The following is a 24,235-nucleotide window of genomic DNA, read 5'->3' as shown; positions in this document are numbered from 1 at the left end:
CGCCCATGAGAAACTGAGCTACGACCGTGCAAGGGCGAGTGCGATATCGTTTTTTCCTGGAGAGACATCATGGCGAGCAAACGAACGAAGCATAACAGTTGCTCAGTGCTTGGATGTACAAATTTAAAAAAAAGTATTTTTTTAGTTCCTTCATCCAAGCCTCACAACTTCCCAAAGTTTTGCATGTCTGCGCCAAACATTTCAGCGACAATTGTTTCCACAACTCGGGACAATACAAAGCTGGCCTTGCTGAAATTAAATTCAGGATCAGTACTAACTCTCATTGGTCCAGCTACAAACCTCGGAAAAGTAGTTAACTAACGCTATATCATTTTGTTGCTTTACTGTATATGGTTACCTAGCTTGCTACCCTTAGAATGTGGCTGTAACATTAGCTCTGCAGCTAACAGCTGAGTTACTGTCGCTAATGTAAAAGTAGATAGCATCAAGTATGTGTGTGAATACACATGCTGTAACGCGAGTGTTGTACACTTCTTTGTTATTTGGATAACCGTTCTGCTTTTGGTGTTATGGCGCGCGCGATATCCGCCTTTCCCCTCATTGAAATGACTATGAGTGTGCACCTCTGCACACCAGGGTGATCAGATGAGAATGGGCAAATTCGAGGCATCTTACAGCAAAGGGGCTACTATACATCCATTGTAAACATTAGCGCATGGTGCCGCCCCTCTCCTCCTCATTAGCATTTAAAGCTACAGACACAGAAACAGCGCGTCTTGAGGAAAGCTCATTGTGGGACTGCTCGTAGTGGCTGTAATTATGCACCAAGGCTTAATTTCGGGAAAGAGACTTCAGATACATTATTAGGGGACCACTAAGGCCTATATAAAAGCATCCAAAAACAGCATGTCATGTGAACTTTAATTCAAACCGTGCAACGGAACATAAATCCCAATAGAAGCAACGCAATCGTGACCAATACAAACATTTTGACACCGATGTTGTCTATGTTGTCCAAATATTGAGGGATCCTTAGGCGTGTGAAAATAATAATAAATAATATATATGTGAGAGAACAAAGGTTGTGCCCTTGTCGAAAGCAAGCACACCCAATAAGTATACAGAATAACAGTAGTGTCTTTGCTTTCAGAAAACACACTAACAAGTATTTCAGAGGTGACAGAGAATTTCCGTTGGAATCTGAAAAATATAGGTACCAAACCACTGAGAAGAACTGTAATCACCATCTGCATCACGGGCACTATCTATAACTACAGAAATCTGTGTGTGTCACCGACATCATCGCGTGCTGTGCCCTATAATTCCAGGAATCTGTGTGTGTGCTACCAATTTTATCACGGGCACTATGCACTATCTATAGTTTAAAGAACCTGTATATGTGTGTTTCACTGACATCTTAATCACTCAATGCATCACGGGCACTATGTACTAGTAATTATAATCCCTGTGACATGGGAACGTTATTTTGAAAGCAAGATGATAACTTCATATGCATTCATATGTTTACCAACCTATAGTTGAATGTGTATGACTTTAAAAAGTGATGTGTGTGTCATACACAACTATAGTTCTTATTCATGCTTCCTGTTTCTCTTTTACGATGAATAGATCAACGTGGCACTAGCATGAAAAATGGTATTGACCACTGGAGGCTCCTTAAGGGAGGACCATCCTCCTCAGTGTTACTTAAAATATTGAAACATTTATTATAATTGTTTTAATCAAATTATACTAAATACATTAATATGTCACCCCAAAAAAGTATTCAAATACACTGTTTTGCATTGAAGGTCTACACTACATCAACAGCACTGTCTGTGGTAGCACCATGGTGTAGCTGGAGGACAGATAGCCTCCGTCCTCCTGGTTACATTGACTTCAATACAAAACCTAGGAGGCTGGTAGGGCCATATACCTATTATTAAGTAGACCAAAGATGCAGGTCAAAGATGAGGTTACCTTTTAAACAGGACACATGTGTTCTGCCCCTGCTCTCTGACCCCTGACCTACATAATAGGGCCCACATCCCAGCACCATAAAGCTACACACAGGCCCTCCAGAGGAAGCTGTGTGAATATCTTTGACCTATCAGTCTCAGCTAAACCCTGCGTGTAACCAGTAACAGTGTATGTTACTGTATCTATAGCTGAAAATCTGTACAAGCTTTGCTTCTCAAAAATAATTACAAACTTTAGCTGTCTTTCAGAAAGTATTCATTTGAGCTGTTAATGATGAGGGCTGAGATACTGCTGGCATCTGTGAGAACTGTGAGAAGTAAAGAGCTAGGGCAGGGGATAGGATGAGAGAGAGAGAGAGAGAGAGAGAGAGAGAGAGAGAGAGAGAGAGAGAGAGAGGGGGAAAGGGACAGACTTTATTGTTCAAATATTTTGACAGACCTGAAGAGAGTTGAGGCCAATGCCTTGCAAAGTTTATCTTTCAGAAATGTTTCTTGATAAAATGTCCCTGTTGAAAGTGTTGCATTCTTTATTTAGATTTGATTGCGGTTTTGAAGTTTTTTGGTTTCGTGTTTTTTTCAGTCTAACGACTCTACATTATAGCCACTAGACTTAACTGCATTACTAGTTCAACTCCATTTATTCAGTTATCAATGAGACAGAAACAACAAACACATTTCATTATTTTTTCTATTTCTTACACGAGTAAAGACATACTGTATAGACACAAAACACACACACACATTCCTTGTGGAATGCTTTCGACATCTGTTATAACAAAGTTCCGACAGGCACCCAGACTCAATCAACTGCTCCCTTAACACACTCTTAATGCACTGATACACTAGTTCAATGTATCCTACACTGCTCTGCCCTGCCTTCAATGCTCTGCTCTACAATCCTGTATTTCTACTCGACTGTACTCAGACAACTGTGGGAGCGGGAAAACTGGAGGGGCCCCATTGTATTAATATTATGGTAAATGTATAATGATTGTCCTAAATGAGAATTAGGCTGATCTGAACGTGATCCTTGAGAGAAGTTAGAGCAGAGCACACAGCTATATTTAATCAGTTGGGAGAAACATGCTCTCACTACATTGTTTGTGCCAGGCCTAGGGATGGCATAACTTTATAGGAAAGAAATCAGACACCATAGGCTCTAGCAGGTTACCAAATTAGGACATTAGAAGACACAGCCCACTTATTAAATGTCACATAGGCCCACTTGGCATTAAATATTGACAGGAGCCAGAGAGGAAACCTGACAGGTGACACTCGTTGATCTTGCAACACATTTTAAGAATATAAAGGGGGCGGACATTTAATGAGTATAAAGTCAGCCGGGCTTGGGACATGCTTTGGGCTTTTCATGCGCGATTTTCCCAGTGTATGTGTAATCTTGAATTGAGTCCAATTGATCGATTGACCACGGCTAAGTCATCCTTCTCACGCTCAGTAGATTCCAGAAACAATCTACAACACAACCAAAGCAGGCCCACTTTAGAGTGCATTGCATTGCATCACCGCAGCAATAAGGGGGACAACACGTCACATCAGGCAGACAGAAAGAGAGAGAATGTGTGTGTGTGTGAGACAACTTTTGTTCTTTTGCCCCTCCCCGCCAAAGTAAAAGGAAGGTGATGTTTTCATGGATAGAACATTTGGACGAGAGAAGGCATTTTCATCTGTGTTACATTTACTACCCCCTTCCTTTAACCCTCTCATCCTCTCTGCTCTCTCTCCCCCTTTCTCTCTTGTCCATTCTCACACCGCAAACCTAAGCCAGCAAGTGTTTAGTCTACACTTCTTGGTTCTAAAATCTCAAATAGACTAGAATTTCTTATGGTCAGTAAAAACCGTGTGCATGAATACACAAACTAATCTGAGTTATAGGATGGGTGTGGGGCATTCCTTACTTGTGTGAGAACTAAAAGAAACCCATACAGCTGTATGGTAAGGATTTTACAAAACTGAGAATGATCAGCTTTGACGTGTACAACACATAAACACATGAAGTCCTGCAAGATGTTAGCTGACGGCCCATTGGCGTCTCTCAGCGTGCGCGCGCACGTGTGAGTGTGTGCGATACCTGTGTCTGCTTGCCGCCCGAGCGCCGTTCTGGGTCTGTATCTGGGCCTGGGCCTGGGTCTGTCCAACATACAGGTTGTAGCGCTGCGGGTAGGACTTGCTCCTTACATTTCCAAAAAACGTCAGACCGCACAGTACTATGAAGAATACCAATCCAGCCATCCCTTCACACTAACTAAAATTGACTGCAATATTTAAAAAAAATTAAAACAACTACAATCCTCGATCCGCTTGTCATTGAACTTCTATTCCTTTGCGGGGAAGCTATAGGAAGTTCCGAACTGCCGCGACGCGCTCTCCCTCTCCGTAGTCTGTGAAATCCATACTACCGGCCCATATTGAATACCGGAGGAGAGACGTAACGGCAAAACCGCCTTCACTTTAACATCGAAATCCAGGTCTTCCAGGCGATTCCACTTAATCCTTACCATAAAACATCTAACAATGATTATCATGCATCATACAAGCACGTCAATGCCCTTCCATTAAACTGTCTCACTCTTTTCCAAAATTGTAGAATGAGAAAATATTCTTCTTTAGTCTGTAGTAACTAGTGAGAGCGAAAGATGGTTAGCGTGTCAAACTCAGCAGAAAACTGAATAACTTTTTTCTCCCCCGTGTCCCCTTTCGTTTCCTCCCTCACGCACAGACCGACCCCTCCCTCTGTAAATCTACCACACAGATCCAAGATCAGCCTTTGTATTCCAAAATTAAACTGTTTTAGGAAAACTCAGATAACCCTCACGCAATTGCATTTTTCAACAGTCAACTTTGCATAATCTCCGTCTGGAATGAGTCCTCCAAGTTGGTATACACTGCTCGTATTTCATCGTATTTAATTACCCTTTAAGTTTTTCCATAGCCGCCTATCTGACTACATCATCTTGATTAGAAAAACATATTTTAATCCTAACCCTTCTGTTTTCCTGCTTCAAGAGTGCTCAAAGAGACCAGAGAAAACTAACTACAATAAGGAGTTAAGCATAAAGGTTTGCTACTATTGTATAAATGCAAAAAAAAGAAGAAAAAGAAGCTATATCAAGATCATTACAATCATACAACATGTTAAAATACTGAGTAGAGAATGTTGATGAGGTAACAGTTTCGCTCTCCTTTGTTCCCCTCCTCATTTTCCTGTGTCTTCCTTTCCCCACCTCTCTTCCTTCTCTTTTTCTCCACCACATCCTTCCTTCTCTTATCTTTTTACATTTTCCTAAACTCTCCTCTACCCCTCTCCACCCCGTCTTCATTCACACAGCTTTGCATCTGGATGCAGCAGGTATTATCTGTCAAGAGTTCAAACTCATCTCATCTGTCAAGAGTCCTCCCCCCTCACCTGAACCCACATTGATACCTGCCTCTAGGGTTGCAGCCTGGATCTCAGTTCCCCCAGCTGGCTGAAGGTCTGGCGGACCATTCTATTTTGACAAACTTCTAAGACTTTTTTACAGAGTTGGCTTTTGGGATAAAAACAAACAAACAATTTCGGCATATAATTTCTACTGACATGCTTTTTTTATGATTGAAAACAAACTCAATTAGAGTTTGATCTATTTCTGTCATATATGTGTAACCTGCGTTGTGTTTGTTCTTCAAGGACTGCAACCCTCAGGATGGACGAAGATGTTTTTTTATTTTTTTTCTGCACAATGGACCATCAAATACAAAGTTGTGGGCATTACTTTGGTCCGCCTGCAGCAGTTATCTTTTCTTCTGCTATATTAATAACTGTGTTCTAATTAATTCCTAATTACTAAAACATACAATCTTCATCCAACATTGTATCACACAGAACAGCACATATCACCCAGTAGACACTCCACTCTTGTGGTGAAAAAAAAGTACTGCATGTAGCATGCACGAAGACGTTACTGGCTAGTTATTCTAAAACGGGAATGCTAGCCACGTCACCAGTACGATAACCATATAATAAAAATGTTACCACACAAAATAGAACACTTCAAATCAAAACAACAAATTAATTTTGTTACCTGCACAATGGACCATCAAATACAAAGTTGTGGGCATTACTTTGGTCCGCCTAGACAAAATACATGTGAACATTACAAACTCCATTAGCCAACCGCCAACGTGCTTGAAAGTCAAACGAAAATAGAAAATGATAAATAAAATACAATTCTACATTTCATTGAAATGTGATTTATATGATTGCTTATTGACAACACAAAATAGGCATTTAATTGGTATTTGTAATACAAATATATATGAAATTATTCTAAAGATTTTAATGCGAACACTTTTTGCCCAACCTACCTGCAGCAGTTATCTTTTCTTCTGCTGCAAGGCCGGATATGCTACTAACATGTGAACAATATTTCAAAATAAAAGTATTGACTCAATGATGCAGGATTTAACAACCGCTAGCAAGGACTGTATATACAACTCCGTTACATACACCCCCCTTAAATTCTGCTAAATTGGAGACATACCGGAGAAGTACTAACAGACAAGAAAAGAGAGAAGGAAAGAAAAAGAGAAAAGAATTTGACCAGGATGTCACCAAAAAGTATCACAAGCCGTCGATTAAAACAATCCTCCAACTAAGGAGTACTTAGGAGATGCCTGTTACACCTCAAATTCTGCTATTCTATATCTGATACTCATCTCTAACTGTTCCTTAGTCAGGTCAGACTGACTAGAATGACATCTGTTACTACAATAAGAATTTCAAAATAAGCTCTTAACTAGAGAAAAAAAAGAGGTCACTGTGGACCCTGAAGTGTCAAGCACCTGCTCATTCATCTCACAAACAAGTCTCTGTGGTGGATTGATAACTCTGCCTCGTCTCGTTCGGGCAACTGTGTTCTCAAAGCCCCGAGGTTGAATGCACACAACAAGCTCATCCGAACCTCTATCTTCATACGGGAGCACTACTTGTTGGGACTCAACATCGGAAGGGTCACTGTTCGCAGAAGGAACATCACTGTTCTGCTTCCTCGCTTCACTCATGACGCCACTGGCTGAATCAAACGGCCCTGGCACACAATCAGCTACCTCACGCACTTCAGAGAGACAAGTCTGATGATCCTCCATCTCAAAATGGTCATGGCTAGAGAGCACCCAGTGCGCAGTTCGGTCACCGCTGCCATCCACCTCGGCTGGAGGGTTGACTTCAGGAACCATCTCGTCACTGCCATCCATCTCGACTGGAGGGTTAACGGGGACAACCTCATCACTGTCACTGGTCTGGGTTTCCTGTCCATCGTCAATCGGTAAGAAGTTCACAGGAAGCAGTAGATTTCGATGGATGACTCTCAGTTTGTCTGAGTTGATGTCTTTGATCTCGTAGACATGGATGTCAGGCTTAACAGCTACAACTTCATACAGAGCAGACTCCCATTTGTCTACTACCTTCCGTTTACCTCTTTCACCTCTGTTTGCAACGAGTACTCTGTCACCAATGGCAAGTGGCGAACCCTTGATCTTCCTGTTGTAAAGCCTGGCGTGGCGAGTCTGCTCTTTCTGACTGTGTTTCTGTGCAATCGGAACCGCCTCACGTAGATCTTTCCTTAGGCGTGACACAAACTCATTGTGATCCACCACTATGCCATCAGAAAGCACATGTTGGAACAGAATGTCAACCGGGAGACGAGGGACCCTGCCAAACATGAGATAGAACGGTGCAAAGCCTGTTGTCTCGTGCTCCGTGCAATTGTAGCAGAAGGTGAGTAGCTGCAGCATCTGAGGCCATTTGGCTTTGGACTTGGGTGGCAACGTTCTTATCATGGATCCGAGGGTCCTGTTGAATCTTTCAACCACACCATTGCCCATGGGGTGATACGGTGTTGTGTGAGATTTTTCAACACCTGAAAGAGTCAACAGCTCCTTGATCAGCTTGCTCTCAAAATTCGCTCCCTGATCAGAATGAATTCTCTTCGGAAAACCATAGACGAGAAAGAAGTCATTCCAGAGTCTGCGGGCCACTTGCTTGGCAGATTGATTCTTGCATGGGAATGCATGAGCCATTTTGGAAAAATGATCAGTCACCACGAGCACATCCATGGACTTCCCATCACTGACCTCTGCAGACCAAAAGTCGATGCAGACCAGCTCCATCGGCTCTGATGTGCGGATGCTTTCAAGTGGAGCGCAAGCATTTGGCTCTGGTGTCTTCCCGACAACACAGCGATGACAGTTTCTCACATAATCGTCAATGTCTCTTTTCATGCCAACCCAGAAGAATCTCTGTCTCGCCAGAGACAGCGTTCGGCTCTTCCCTTGATGACCAGCTGCATCATGAATCCCATCGAGCGCTTGAGCCTTGAGAGAGTTGGGCACCACAAAGAGAAAAAGTCGCCTGTTTGTGTTCTGGTCTCTTCTCGTCTTGCACAGTAAACCATCGTGAACAACCAGCTTGTCCCAGTATTTTAGCAGCTGACACACACTGGAGGGCTCATCTGCTCTTTCATACTTAGATGGCTTTCGTTGTCTCTCGATGTAGTAGAGGACTCGGCCGATGGTGTCATCCTGCCCTTGCTGGTCGACGAGGCTGCTGCGGGGAAAAGGGGAGTTAACCTGCTGCAGTTGAGGAGTAGCTGGACTCGCACCCATGACTTCACTCAAGCCACCAGAGGCATGAGCATCCAGAACAGCTGAAATATCTGGAGCTTCAATTGAACCAGTGTCTGAGGCTTCGTTGGTAGATGTATTGTGTGGATCTTTGCCCAATCTCAGGACCATCTGATGATTGTTGGTGTACTTGAAGGCATGTTGCACTGTGTCATCCACAACACCACTGACATTCCTCAAGAGTGACAGATATGGCTCTGTGACAAGGCGATGGCCTATGCAAGACTGGACGAATGGCTCTCTGCTCAAAGCATCAGCAACCAAGTTTCTGGGTCCTGGAACATACTTAATATCAAAGCTGTAGGATGCAAGCTTGGCCACCCACCGCTGCTCACAGGCATCCAGTCTGGGCTTTGTCAAAATGTATGTCAAAGGGTTGTTGTCAGTCCACGCTGTGAAGTGGCGTCCCTTTAGCCAATGGCTGAACTTTTCACAGACAGCCCACTTCAATGCAAAGAATTCCAGTCTGTGAGCAGGGTAGTTCATCTGTGAACGAGACAGCGTCCTGCTGGCAAAAGCTACTGGTCTCGCTATCTTTTCACCAGGTGGGACTTGAGAAAGAACTGCTCCAACTCCATCAAAAGACGCGTCTACAGCCAGAATGAAAGGTTGGTCGAAGAACGGGTGCGCCAAAGTAACGCTGTGCAACAGACCTGTTTTCAGGGCTTCGAAAGCCTTCTGACATGCAGGTGTCCAGTCAGTAGGAGCGAGTGTCGTGACACTGAGCCTGTTCTTCAACTTCTTCCCCTTCCTCCCAGGAGTTCGTTTTCTGGAGGAGCCTGCTGTTAACTGGAAGAGTGGCTTGGCCTTTGCAGAACAGCACCATACCAAGGAACGACCTGATCTTCTTTGAACACGGTGTCTGCCCGTCAGCCTCCATTAAATCAACCTTCTGTACTTTGCTGATGGCCTCGACCTTGCCTGGATCCGTCCTAATGCCTTCTTCACAGACAATGTGGCCAAGGAACTTGACAGATCGTCTTAAGAAGAAGCATTTCTTCGGAGCCAGCTTTAAGTTGTGACTGGACAGACGGGAGAAGACCATTTCAAGGCGTTGAAGACCCACAGCCTCGGATGGGGCAAACACCATCAGGTCATCCAGGTAACACAGGACACTGCTGAAATTCTCATCTCCAAAGATGGACATCATCATTCTCATGAATGTGCCTGGACTGTTGGAGAGACCCTGGGGAAGTCTGTTGTATTCGTGCAGGCCAAAAGGTGAAGTAAAAGCTGTGTATTTCTTATGCTCTTCCTGCAGAGGTACGTTATAATAGCCTGACGTCAGATCCATGGTAGAGAAGAAGGCGTTTCCGCCCAGCGCGGCCAACACATCAGACTGGTGAGGCAACGGGTAGGCATCTCTGACAGTCCGAGCATTCAACCACCTGAAGTCCGTACAGATACGTAAGTCACCATTCTTCTTCCAGACCAGCACGAGGGGAGACGCGTAATCACTGTGCGACTTGCGGATGATTCCTTTCTCCTCCATCTCGTTCAAAGCCAGTCTTAGTTTATCATACTGGCTTGGTGGTATACGCCTGTACGGCAAACGAAAAGGTCTGTCATCAGTCAGGTGAATGCGGTGGGAAAAGCTTTTGGCTTCTCCACAGTCCATTTTGTCCCTTGAGAAGGTAGACTCATATTTCTCGATTATCTGTAGAAGCTTGTCTTTCCAGTGTGCTGACACCTCACAAGACTCCAGGTCGATGTCCGGAAGGTTCAGACTGCACAGGGCTTGCTTCATTTCCTCACTTGATCTGGGTGTTGAAGAAGGGCCGCTGTCAGTGCACTGTACATTTAACTTGATCTGTTCAGGCAATGGCAGATCATCCACCGCAATACAAGGCGACACATCAGCTATTTTAGTGTTTCTTCTCAACACGACTCTGTGGTTGGTTGGATTAATGATTTTCAATGGGATAGAACCATCTCCCCAAAGTGGTGTGATCACTCTACCAACCATTATTTGTCTTGGTCTTGATCTAGACATTGTTGGCTCAATGATGACTGTGCTGCCCACCGACAGGACTGAAGACACGGGTAGCTTTCCCCAAACCAGGTGCTCCGTCTGTGGCTCTAATGTCACACTCCTCTGGAGCTTTACAGTACCTACTCTGTCTGGCACAGACTCACCTCTCCACCTCTCAGTGTTGGAGAAAAGGGACAAGAACTCACAGCATTCATCACTCTGGTTGTGGCTGGGCATGGACATGAGTCTCCAGTAACCACTCGTCTCTCTTAGCAGCGTCAACAGCCTTTTGATGATGTTGGTGCCCAGGATCATCTCCTCAGTCTGACCTGGCACAACTAATGTGGGGACAGTCATTGAACAGCCGTACACAGTGACTGGGAGGTCATAAATTGCCGTTGGAGCAACACGATGGCCTCCACAGCCAACAATCACAATGTCTCGAGCCGACTGCTTAGCCATGCCTGGACTGTATTTCAATAACCTCCGCTCAGCAGACTCACTAAGAGTACATGCCATAGACCCACTATCAAGGAGAGCTTTGAAAGTGAGTCCACTCACAATTGCAGCTGACGTGTAAAATAAACTATCCGACCTTGGAACTGTCTGCAAATTCTGAAAAATAACAGTTTTTTCTGAAGAAATATCGCTACTGTACAATTGACTTAAAGAGTCATAATCTGAAAAAGCTTGAAAGCCAGAGGTGGGAGGTATACTCTCAAGATCTACATGGTCCTCCCCTACACGCAGATCAGTTAGTTTAACGCCTGGCCAGCAAGTGCTGCACACTTTCCTCTGTGTGGACATCTGTCCCTTGCGTGGTCAGGTGAAAAACACTGGAAACACAGCCTGTTATCTCTACAGTGTTTCAACGCAGAATGAGAGGGGTCTTTGCAGACTAAGCATGGTGAGTCATTAAGGCCTTTAATACGGGGTAAGTCACGCATCCTCCCACTCGTCGGTCTGGACTGGTTATTACTCACAAGAACTTTTTCCAGCATTCCAATCAACCTCTCCATAGCAGAGGGATCTGTGGACGCGAGCTGTGGCGGAGACTGTACGCTACACAGAGGCACCGGACCATTGTTCACCTCCATCCTGTTCACAGCTACGGCCCTCTCCATAACAGCCCCATCTCTCTTTGTCAACACTGTTCTGATAGATGTCTCTGAGTGGTATTCATTCAGGATCTCTTGCACCTCTGAAGCTGACCACTTGTCAATGGTCTTAGAACGAAACGTGAGAGCTAATTCTGAATTTGGGCAGTTCCTTATGAACATGCGTGTGACCTCAACAGACAGACTGTCTTGCTGCTTACCCTGTTCCTTGAGACACTCAGTAGCGACATCAGCAGCACGGTTTAGACGAAGCCAGTAGTCATAGGGATCCTCCTGTGGCTCAGGGAGGGTTGTGTAGAAGTCTTGCAGAGGCAGGGGTGAAAACTGCTTACAACTGAAATGTTTCCTCAAAAGGCTGTATATGGAATCTGGGCTACGTCCGATGTCAACCCCACTAGATTTCACGCCCACTTTCACGACATCCTTGGCCTTGCCCCTTAAATGGATGAGGATCTCTTCACCTTGCTCCTCAGTAGATAGGCCTCCCCTCCTAATGAAAGTACGCGTGATCTCAATCCACTCTTCCAATGTAACAGAATCTGAATTGTCACCTCTAAAAGTAGGGGGATCCCTCAACTTTCTCTGACTCACTACGTGACGCTGAGATGAGGAACTTTCCATAGAGCCATGAACTGGAGTGTAGCTACCACTTTGAACACTAGGAGCAGGCAAAGGTGCTACTGGACTAGGCCTACTCAAATGTGTGAGAACGCTGTCTGCCAGCTGCTGACCTATGTGTTGTACCATGTCACCCATCTGACCTAGAATGTCTAGAGTATTTACAGGAGTGGAAGTACAGGGGCCCTGGTGGGTGGAAGGACTACCCTGTTGTGGGTGATCAGTGCGTAAATCACCAACTAGCGAACGTGAAGCATGTGCCGCCCTCCCTTCAGCACTACCTACAGATGGACTAAGCTCTGGGAAAGAGATGGGCACCCCTAATAAACCTCTACCCCGACCAACACTAACTGGGGTTTGAAAGCACTGGGCCCCAGTAAACTGTGCGCCAGCCATGGCAATCAAAGCGATAGAAAGAGAAGAGAAAAAAATAGAGAAGTAGAAACTGCCTATATATATATATACAACTACTGTTATATACACTAAAGTTGATACATCAATAACAGTTACTTACATGCTGCGGCGACCATAACCCATACATATGTGTACATTTGTGTATGCAGAAGTATTTGCTCAGCTGATCTCAGGAGCCGTAGGACGAAAACAGATCCACGGGTCCGAAGAGTTGTTGATCAGCGACCAATTTGTAGAAAACGGGATCACGGCACCACTGTAACCTGCGTTGTGTTTGTTCTTCAAGGACTGCAACCCTCAGGATGGACGAAGATGTTTTTTTATTTTTTTATGCACAATGGACCATCAAATACAAAGTTGTGGGCATTACTTTGGTCCGCCTGCAGCAGTTATCTTTTCTTCTGCTATATTAATAACTGTGTTCTAATTAATTCCTAATTACTAAAACATACAATCTTCATCCAACATTGTATCACACAGAACAGCACATATCACCCAGTAGACACTCCACTCTTGTGGTGAAAAAAAAGTACTGCATGTAGCATGCACGAAGACGTTACTGGCTAGTTATTCTAAAACGGGAATGCTAGCCACGTCACCAGTACGATAACCATATAATAAAAATTTTACCACACAAAATAGAACACTTCAAATCAAAACAACAAATTAATTTTGTTACCTGCACAATGGACCATCAAATACAAAGTTGTGGGCATTACTTTGGTCCGCCTAGACAAAATACATGTGAACATTACAAACTCCATTAGCCAACCGCCAACATGCTTGAAAGTCAAACGAAAATAGAAAATGATAAATAAAATACAATTCTACATTTCATTGAAATGTGATTTATATGATTGCTTATTGACAACACAAAATAGGCATTTAATTGGTATTTGTAATACAAATATATATGAAATTATTCTAAAGATTTTAATGCGAACACTTTTTGCCCAACCTACCTGCAGCAGTTATCTTTTCTTCTGCTGCAAGGCCGGATATGCTACTAACATGTGAACAATATTTCAAAATAAAAGTCTTGACCCAATGATGCAGGATTTAACAACCGCTAGCAAGGACTGTATATACAACTCCGTTACATATGCAATCAAACATCCAGGAGGTAGCGCAAGGATGGATCTGGCTGACATAGGCTACAATGTATCCACCATAACCCTATAGTTGGCTTCCTGGCCAAACTGAGCAATCAGGGGAGAAGGGCCTTAAGGCCGATTTATGCTTCTAGGCTGTAAGGTGAACCCTGTTATCGTTTCAACCCGCTCCACAGTCTGGCATCTACACAATCTTTATCTCATAAAAAAGAGTCCTGCTAAGCTACCAAAAAAAAGTTTGTCGCTGAAATTCCAGTCGATTGTCGATGCGTCTATGTTTTATGCAGAACTAGTTTCTTCAGAGCGTAATAGGATTTTGGTAGCACGGTTCGACACGTGATCCTTCTACACCAATATGGTAGCTGCTTTTTGTCAACACGGATGGATATGGTTGTCAAATAGAGGATGGGACCTTGCACGTTTGTTTCCTCTATGTTTATTTTGCCGTGGCGGCCCACCACGACTACATTTCTGCCGCCATGGTATCAGAAATAGGGCTGTACAACATTTTAGGATGTCTATGTGATTGTTAGAGTGCATGTTGGAGAATAGCATGTCACGCTTCACACCGCAGTTGAGATTGTACGACTTATCAAAGACGCACAATCTCAACTGCGGTGTGAAGCGCGACATGCTATTCTCCGACATGCACTCTACTTGTCAGTTAATTAGGTTCCTCCGGTAGGAGGGAACCTATTGTTATTGTTGGTATTCTTATTATTAGGTTCCTCCGGTAGGAGGGAACCTATTTTTATTGTTGGTATTCTTATTATTAGGTTCCTCCGGTAGGAGGGAACCTGTTGTTATTGTTGGTATTCTTATTATTATTATTATTTTTCTTCTCCTTGCGCCCCAATATCTCAAAAAGTCCCTGGTCATAAATTTTCTAATTTGGCACATTGATACTACATCCAAGTGGGTACCCCCACACCAAATATGGGCCACATCGGACCATAGGGGGCGCCACAGGCCACGCCCAAATGTCCGATTTTCAATATGATGGTATTTCCACCCCATTGCTCCAATTCTTCTGAAACTTGGTGTGCATGTCTCATTTTTCATGAGGAACAAAAAAGCCTCAAGGACCCATAAGGTCCGCCATGATGTATTTTCCTGTACTGTGATAATTTGGGAAAACCTTCAAAATTCCTCTTCTCTTGAACCAAAGGTGAAATTGACTTGAAATTTGGTACAGATATGTATCATTGACGTATTTAAAAACTTTACTTAAGGCAATTGAATCAAGTACAAAATGGCTGAAATGGGTGTATTTATGTAAATGTCCACATTGCCTCAATATGTTTGTGTCACTAAATCAAATGTATTTTTGAAGGATGGTTCAAACCTAATAAGCTTTAAGGTGACATGCCTCTGAAGTACCATGCAAAGTTTCACCTTGATATGTCAAAATATGACTGAATTACAGCAGTTTGAACTTGGACCAAATCTGACAATGCTCGCCATTGGAGAAACAGCTTTTTTTAATTATCCAGTTATTGAACTTTGTGTATTCCATGCCTGGGAATGGCTCAATTGGCTGAGATGTTGTGCTGGTAATCAAGGTTCAATACCAGTCAGAGGCATAGTTTTTAATTTTTTATTCTGACCAAACGGTTTCTAGTCTCCCGATAAATCCTCCGGTTGTAAAACATAGCAATGCGTGTTTATTTGAGCCCATCACAACACTCCGATCATCTGTTTAGCGAGACTGTGTAAACCACTGCAAAACAAGCCAGGTTCACCACAATAGCTAGCTACTTGTAGTCTACGCATGGTAGAGATAACTCTAATGGTTTTCTCTAATGAAGTAAATTAATTGTTCAGGTGGATCCCTTGCCTGTTGCACAAATTCATTTCAGTAACCTAAGCCAGGACACATCCCCACTGATGCTAGGCATGATTTGAAATTTGACAAGTTATGGCACTCCTAACAACCTTTTAAAAAAAACTATGAGTAAGTTATTCTTTACAGCAGCAACCCAGTCATTCCGTTGTCCCGTTTTTATAGGAAATGTACAAGCAGTTTCAACTTTGGACAAATCTTACAATGCTTACCACAGGAGAAACATCTTATTTTTTTATACAGTAACTGAACATGACAATATTCAGCACTGAGAATATCTCAATGGGCTGGAATGGTGACCTGTAAAGTATAAGGTCGTAGGTTGGAATCCAGCCATAGTCTTTTGGCCTGTCATAATTTTTATTATCTGTTCAGTTCAACAGGATGACATCATTCTGAAGTACCACAAACAATTTCACCTTGGTATGTGAAAATATGATTGAATTAGAGCAGTTTCAACGTTGGCTGAATCTAACAACGCTTACCACAGGAGAAACAGATTACTTTTTTATACAGTAACTGAACATGATAATATTCAACACTGAGAATAGCTCAATGGGCTGGGATGGTGATCTGTAAAGTATAAGGTAGTAGGTTGGAATCCAGCCATTATCTTTTGGCCTGTCATAATTTTGATTATCTGTTTAGCTAAACAGGATGACATCATTCTGAAATACCATGCACAATTTCATGCAATTTCACCTTGAAATGTCAACTGTTTCTTAACCTTTGTCCCAATGTTGACCAAAGCTAATACTCTGCCCTTTCTATTCAAAGAAACAGTTCTATATCTCAACAGTTGGTGTGTAGCAGAGAGGATAGAGAGACTGCTTTGTAACCTTATGCTCATGAGTTCAAATCCCCATTCAGCCTGTTGTTGGCCAAACATGAAGTAGTTTTGCTCTCTTGTTTTCCAACTCTCGATCTTCGATAGTGTACATGTTTATAATATTTTGCCATTTTGCGGAGGAACCCACATCGCTGCTTGCAGCTATATTTTAAGCCTGTTATTGTATTAGTCTATATTCTTGCTAATTTAAATTAAGTTAACTGGTGATCTTCGTTGTTTGTATTATTCCCCTGCTAGCTAAATTGCACATGTCTGTTGATTCGATAGCGATTGCTGCCTTTGCTTACGTTTGTATTTTCGGTGCAACTATGCAGAAGTAGTTTTAATTAATAAATAGTGGGTTTATTGTTGGGTGTGCTTTGCCTTCGGCAAGGGCACAACCTTTGTTCTCTCACATATATATTATTATTGTGAGAATGCTGTTAAGCATTCTCACTATTGTTTTCCTGTTTCTCTTTATTGTGAGAATGCTTAACAGCATTCTCACTATTGTTTTCCTGTTTCTCTTTATTGTGAGAATGCTTAACAGCATTCTAACTATTGTTTTCCTGTTTCTCTTTATTGTGAGAATGCTTAACAGCATTCTAACTATTGTTTTCCTGTTTCTCTTTATTGTGAGAATGCTGTTAAGCATTCTCACTATTGTTTTCCTGTTTCTCTTTATTGTGAGAATGCTGTTAAGCATTCTCACTATTGTTTTCCTGTTTCTCTTTATTACTATTGTTGGAATGCTGCTTCAGCATTCCAACAATTCCAAAATTCAGCAGTTTCAGGCCATGGGTGCTATGACTTTTCAGCTTTGTACCTCTTATGCTTGAATTAATATAAATCAATATTCATAATATTTTTAACATGGGTTTCCAATGGAGTTTTCTTTCAAATCCTCTCAAACTTCTTTAAACTTCTTCAACTTCCAAATCCTTCTTCTTCCTCAATCTTTCAGCTAGAGCCACCATTTAAACTTTAAAATGTTGACAAAACCCTAAACTATTTTTAAATAATTCAGCTTTTTGATATCTATTCAACTTTTTTCAATATCACTGATTATGTTTCATGACTTTTTCAAGCCGTTTCTGAGATTTACATGGGTGTTTACGTGAAACCCTAGAGTGCAGACTGAAACGCTTAGAGTGGAGGGCAGCTTCGGATGTCGTTGAAAAAATATTTCTAGTTTGCCAGCATTGCCACAATTTTCGCTCTTCATGCTTCGTTTTTGGATCAATAGATAGCTAATTTTGTGCTGGTCGTAGACAGTTGTCTGTTGAATCCAACAGACGTACACATTTGTTCAGAGCCCCACGAAAGCGAGACAAAGTCCAACTCTCGCCCGATAGAGACCAATGCAAATCTGGTGACAAAATCGTCAGAGAAAGCAAAAAGAACAAGATTTTGAAACTGCCGGTAGAGGCGTATTTCTGACCGCACAGAAATATAAAGGACATCTCTGGTTTAGGCAGAGTCTTGGGTCTCGGAAAATATCCTTATTTTTTGGATTGGACGTATAGTTTTGCGTCTAGGTTAACTTGTTTTAGGTGTGGATGCTAGGTAAATGTTCGTTTTTCTCTCTGCCTAGCTCGTTAGCCGTCACAGCTGTGCCATCACCGTGACAACCAAACAAACACGCACCAGGAAAGCAAAAGGGACACGTTTTCGAAACTGCAGGTAGAGTCGTATTTCTGACTGCACAGACATATAAAGAATATCTCTGGTTTAGGCAGAGTCTTGGGTCTCGGAAAATATCCTTATTTTTTGGATTGGACGTACAGTTTTGCGTCTAGGTTATCATGTTTGAGGTGTGGATTCTAGCTACATTTCTCTTATTCTCTGCCCTCAGCGCGTTAGCAATCATAGCTGCACCATCACCGTAACGACAGACACGCACCACTCAGTCTCTCAAATAGGTGATTGGTACGTTTACTTGACCATGAGAAACCCGATTACTAGCAATTGTCGGTTTATGCCAATAATATGATTACTCCGTTTACATGTGTAATTAGTTATGCGATTACTCAATAAACGCGTCTACATGATTCTTTTTTATTAATCGTTGTATGCTCCACGGACAAAACTTGCACCACCATCCTTCTGCAACAAAGTGTTGCCGTGTCTTCCTGTATCGGCCCTACTGCTGTATGTTTCATTCCATCAACACATTGAATCCTACTAAGAAAGCCGAGTAAACGCACTCAATGCACACATCTGCTACTGCTATTACTATCCCAACTATAATTTCAGCTGATAAGACAATAATATTATTTTTATGACTAGCTAGCCTAGGCCTACTTCTTCTTCTGTTTAACAGTTCAGCTTTCAGCTTCTCCCGCATTGTATTTCAGCTCTTAGCGTTGTTAGATGATGCAGTTCAGCTTCCACACTCCCTCTTTTGTGTGAATCACACATTTTTAAAATCAATTTCAGCTTGCGGGTATTTTCTCATTTCTGTATTTTCAGCCATTTAACCCTTTGCGTACGAACACACCGGTGTGTTGAGTCCTGGCTGGTCCCTGGAGCGTACCAACACACCGGTTCAAACAATTTAGTTTAGCTAATGTTAGCTAACAGCTAACCAAAAATAACTCACGCTTTACTCACGCCACCTAGTAAACCATAATATTATCCGTTTTCCTTGACTTGGCTATCGCTTTCAACAGATTTTACTATTGTACAACCAACCAGAGATCGAAATAATAGATATACGTTCACAAATATGCATCTAAAACATCTGACATTCGTCTGTCTTTCGTCTAGTTTTGAGCTACTAGAGGCCATCTTTGATTTTTTTGTCTTCCGGCAACAAATATGACCCTTGATGATGTACCCCTTGACCCCGTACACCTCAGTATTTTCTCGTGAGAAGATTAGGTCATCTCGTTGACCATTTGACACCCACAATGCAGAGTACTGATCAAAACAAAAAACATGGCAGCCTACATTATCGTCATTAGCCAAGTTAGCTTCTCGAAAGCTACACTACGATAATATATCATATCAATTCACTGTGGATTCACCTGTGTGAATATTTAAAAATCGGAACAGTAATGACAGTACTAAGTTATTTTAATAAATATTTTAATAAGTTAAAAAGCCCACACCAACACGTTTCTTAATTTTTAACACGTATCCTTTTACTCATTTCAGGTAGCTAATTACATGTCCAGGAAAGGGTACAATCTCGTCATTGTCACGTTACATATCAATGAATATCATTAGCACACAGCTATAAAAAATATCACATCAAAATTATTTAAAACCTTACTGTGTAGGGGTAGGCAAAGCTTCCGTCAACATATCGGCAAAAAGGTACAGCATGTTTGAGTTGTGTGATGTACTGGCTATGTTTAGGACATGATCCTTTACACAGGATCCACTATGGACATCCAGGATCATGAAGGGCTTGGGATTTCTGGATCTGTTGTCATGACAAGTCAACTGGTATTTATTGTCATCATATACTTACAGTACACAATGAAACAAAACAACGTTCTTCCAGGACCTAGACATAACCTAGACAACTACAACAACTGTGTGGAATTAGGTCAATAAAATTGGTCCAATAAGACAAGATGAAATTTGTGACAAATGCCTCAAAACACCAAGAAGTGGGGATACTGTGAATGTAAACAAGTAAGCTAGTGCAAGGGAAACTGAATGTAAACATAACATACTAATACCATAATACATGGACATCAGTTATTGAGGTAGCAGCAATATGCAAAAATATTGAGTTTGATGATGTACAGGAGCGTGTGGGGTGCATGGGTTTGTCCACAATGCGTGTGGGTTTGGGGATGCAGCATTTGGTATAGATGTTTGTGAGGGAGGGCAGAGAGATCCTGACTATCTTCTCAGCTGTCCTCACTGTCCTCTGCAGGCCGTGATGCAGCTCCTTGGGATGCTCTCTACAGTCCCTCTATGCAATGTGGTGATGGTGTGGGATGGGAGATGGGCCTTCAGCCTTTGCAAAAAAATAAACATGCTGCTGGTACATCAAGGAATTAGGTGTTTGACGGTCTTGTTGATGTTCAGCAAGGAATGGTCACTTTGTGCTGACCGTACTTGCTCGACACCTGAGAGAAGGCCATGTACTATACATGGACAATTTCTACAGCAGTGCTGTCATGTTCTGTTTCTTGGAACGGGGCCTGTGCAGGCCAACATTCACCTGTAAAATTATAGGGAGATGTTCAAGATATAGAAAACGGTCAACAGCAGGCAATCAAGTGGTATGACAAGTGGTGCGTTTCATTACCCTATGAAACATTACAGTCATACATTGCCGTCTTGTCATTTCAATAGGTTGTTAGATTGAATAAGCATAAAGTCTGGTTTATTCTACATGTCGTCCATCAACTAGCCCTAGCCCAGATTTTCCAAACAAATTACACTTGCCTCTCATTTTTGCTTGAACTGTGGCCTGACAATAAATGAGGAATACATTTTCTATCAACACGGAAATTAATGACAGTAGATGGTAGCAAGAGATCACAAAACATAGCCATCAATATAGAATGGATGTCTGAATTATTGTGTTTGCTTTAATTTGACTAAACATGGCAAGTTAGTAATCGCTAGTTACCTGAATAATACCCTTTACTACGAGCTAGCTAGTAAAAACATCAGATAGTGGAAAACAACCACAGGTCATGCTTTCGTCTCAATATCATGCCACAGGTATGTGTATATTTTGTGGGTATAAATAATCTACTCACCAGAAAAGTTTCCCAGATAAAGATGCCAACCAAAAAGGTTTGAAGGTATCCAAGCAGCATGAGCTTGCTTGATCGCCTTTCGCCGAGGTGTGTGGGAGTCATGTTCCAGTCTCGCCTATAGCTCAATTTGGTTGACGATCAACAGTTGCTGCTAATTTACTTGGCTATGTTACGTAGTTTGTGTAGTAAGATTATAACAAAGTAATGCAAGTGCATCTAGTCAGTCTAGCGTATTACTAGGATTGTAATGTATCGTTTTGTTTTCGTTTAGCTGGCTTCCATCCAGTAACTTATTTTGTGAACACTGGCTGCGTTGCCAACTCAGAAGGTTTACGAGATGGAAGCCAGCTAGAGAAAACAAAACGATGAATATAAATCAAATTAGACTGACTGGATGTATCCAAATTATTTTGTATTCGTTATAATCCGACCACACAAACAACGTAACATAGCCTAGTAAATTAGCAACAGCTAACTTGTTGATTGACTCTTTACTACACTACGAGCTAGCTAGTTTGGCAAAAACATCACCTCGTGAAATACAACAGTTCATGCTTTCATCTCAGTATCGTGCAAACTATATGGGTGGTATAATTTGAGTTATACAAATACTTCAGTCACCAGAATAATAGCCAAAATATCTACTTTGAAGGTTTCCGCCAGTCCCCTGAAGCGGAAGAAATACGTAACGAGAAGGTGGATAAACAAAACAACCAATGAATGGAGTATTCGTCAATAATACGGGGTGCAAACTAGGTCAATGGAAAATGCGAACCGAGAAATACTTAAATTGTATAGCAATTCGATTTTAATGCGTCATAATCAATTTCTGGAACGTTGAGATTGATCCAAACTCACGCGCATAAAAAACTCACTCTGGGGGACCAGTCAAGGAATTTAGAACCTACGTGTGAAAGGGTTAAAAAAAAAAAATTCAGATTTCAGCATTCCAACGCATTTTCAGCAGGAAATGCCTTTTCTAGTTATTATTTATCTTCTATTTCTTCCGTGGCACCTTTCAGCGCCTTCAAATCTTCAGCTATTAAAACCGTTCAGCTATCAGAAAATTCAGCAGTTTCAGGCCATGGGTGCTATGACTTTTCAGCTTTTTACCTCTTATGCTTGAATTAATATAAATCAATATTCATAATATTTTTAACATGGGTTTCCAATGGAGTTTTCTTTCAAATCCTCTCAAACTTCTTTAAACTTCTTCAACTTCCAAATCCTTCTTCTTCCTCAATCTTTCAGCTAGAGCCACTATTTAAACTTTAAAATGTTGACAAAACCCTAAACTATTTTTAAATAATTCAGCTTTTTGATATCTATTCAACTTTTTTCAATATCACTGATTATGTTTCATGACTTTTTCAAGCCGTTTCTGAGATTTACATGGGTGTTTACGTGAAACCCTAGAGTGCAGACTGAAACGCTTAGAGTGGAGGGCAGCTTCGGATGTCGTTGAAAAAATATATCTAGTTTGCCAGCATTGCCACAATTTTCGCTCTTCATGCTTCGTTTTTGGATCAACAGATAGCTAATTTTGTGCTGGTCGTAGACAGTTGTCTGTTGAATCCAACAGACGTACACATTTGTTCAGAGCCCCACGAAAGCGAGACAAAGTCCAACTCTCGCCCGATAGAGACCAATGCAAATCTGGTGACAAAATCGTCAGAGAAAGCAAAAAAAACAAGATTTTGAAACTGCCGGTAGAGGCGTATTTCTGACCGCACAGAAATATAAAGGACATCTCTGGTTTAGGCAGAGTCTTGGGTCTCGGAAAATATCCTTATTTTTTGGATTGGACGTATAGTTTTGCGTCTAGGTCAACTTGTTTAAGATGTGGATGCTAGGTAAATGTTCGTTTTTCTCTCTGCCCACCTTAGCCGTCACAGCTGCGCCATCACCGTGACAACCAAACAAACACGCACCAGGAAAGCAAAAGGGACACGTTTTCAAAACTGCAGGTAGAGTCGTATTTCTGACTGCACAGACATATAAAGAATATCTCTGGTTTAGGCAGAGTCTTGGGTCTCGGAAAATATCCTTATTTTTTGGATTGGACGTATAGTTTTGCGTCTAGGTTAACTTGTTTTAGGTGTGGATGCTAGGTAAATGTTCGTTTTTCTCTCTGCCTAGCTCGTTAGCCGTCACAGCTGTGCCATCACCGTGACAACCAAACAAACACGCACCAGGAAAGCAAAAGGGACACGTTTTCGAAACTGCAGGTAGAGTCGTATTTCTGACTGCACAGACATATAAAGAATATCTCTGGTTTAGGCAGAGTCTTGGGTCTCGGAAAATATCCTTATTTTTTGGATTGGACGTACAGTTTTGCGTCTAGGTTATCATGTTTGAGGTGTGGATTCTAGCTACATTTCTCTTATTCTCTGCCCTCAGCGCGTTAGCAATCATAGCTGCACCATCACCGTAACGACAGACACGCACCACTCAGTCTCTCAAATAGGTGATTGGTACGTTTACTTGACCATGAGAAACCCGATTACTAGCAATTGTCGGTTTATGCCAATAATATGATTACTCCGTTTACATGTGTAATTAGTTATGCGATTACTCAATAAACGCGTCTACATGATTCTTTTTTATTAATCGTTGTATGCTCCACGGACAAAACTTGCACCATCATCCTTCTGCAACAAAGTGTCGCCGTGTCTTCCTGTATCGGCCCTACTGCTGTATGTTTCATTCCATCAACACATTGAATCCTACTAAGAAAGCCGAGTAAACGCACTCAATGCACACATCTGCTACTGCTATTACTATCCCAACTATAATTTCAGCTGATAAGACAATAATATTATTTTTATGACTAGCTAGCCTAGGCCTACTTCTTCTTCTGTTTAACAGTTCAGCTTTCAGCTTCTCCCGCATTGTATTTCAGCTCTTAGCGTTGTTAGATGATGCAGTTCAGCTTCCACACTCCCTCTTTTGTGTGAATCACACATTTTTAAAATCAATTT

The 24,235-nt window shown here is 41.9% G+C and overlaps 1 protein-coding gene across 4 annotated transcripts in view; it reads right to left on the bottom strand.

Moving 5' to 3' along the window:
* The window catches only part of LOC134007187 (EMILIN-1-A-like), a 143,676-nt gene extending 139,014 nt beyond the window's left edge, over positions 1-4,662 (bottom strand). For 2 of the 4 annotated variants that reach the window (XM_062446418.1, XM_062446420.1), the window contains exon 1: positions 4,030-4,661. In XM_062446418.1, coding sequence (XP_062302402.1) covers positions 4,030-4,190 — 161 coding nt within the window. In that variant the 5' untranslated portion in view covers positions 4,191-4,661. Of the gene's footprint in view, positions 1-4,029 lie in introns of all 4 variants that reach the window. The other 2 variants (XM_062446417.1, XM_062446419.1) reach the window with 2 other exon arrangements.
* Positions 4,663-24,235: the final 19,573 nt, after the last annotated feature.

The sequence above is a fragment of the Osmerus eperlanus genome, chromosome 21, assembly GCF_963692335.1.
Source record: "Osmerus eperlanus chromosome 21, fOsmEpe2.1, whole genome shotgun sequence".
Taxonomy (NCBI): domain Eukaryota; kingdom Metazoa; phylum Chordata; class Actinopteri; order Osmeriformes; family Osmeridae; genus Osmerus; species Osmerus eperlanus.
Note: the sequence above shows the minus strand (reverse complement) of the source record. Positions and strands in the feature narration are given on the sequence as shown.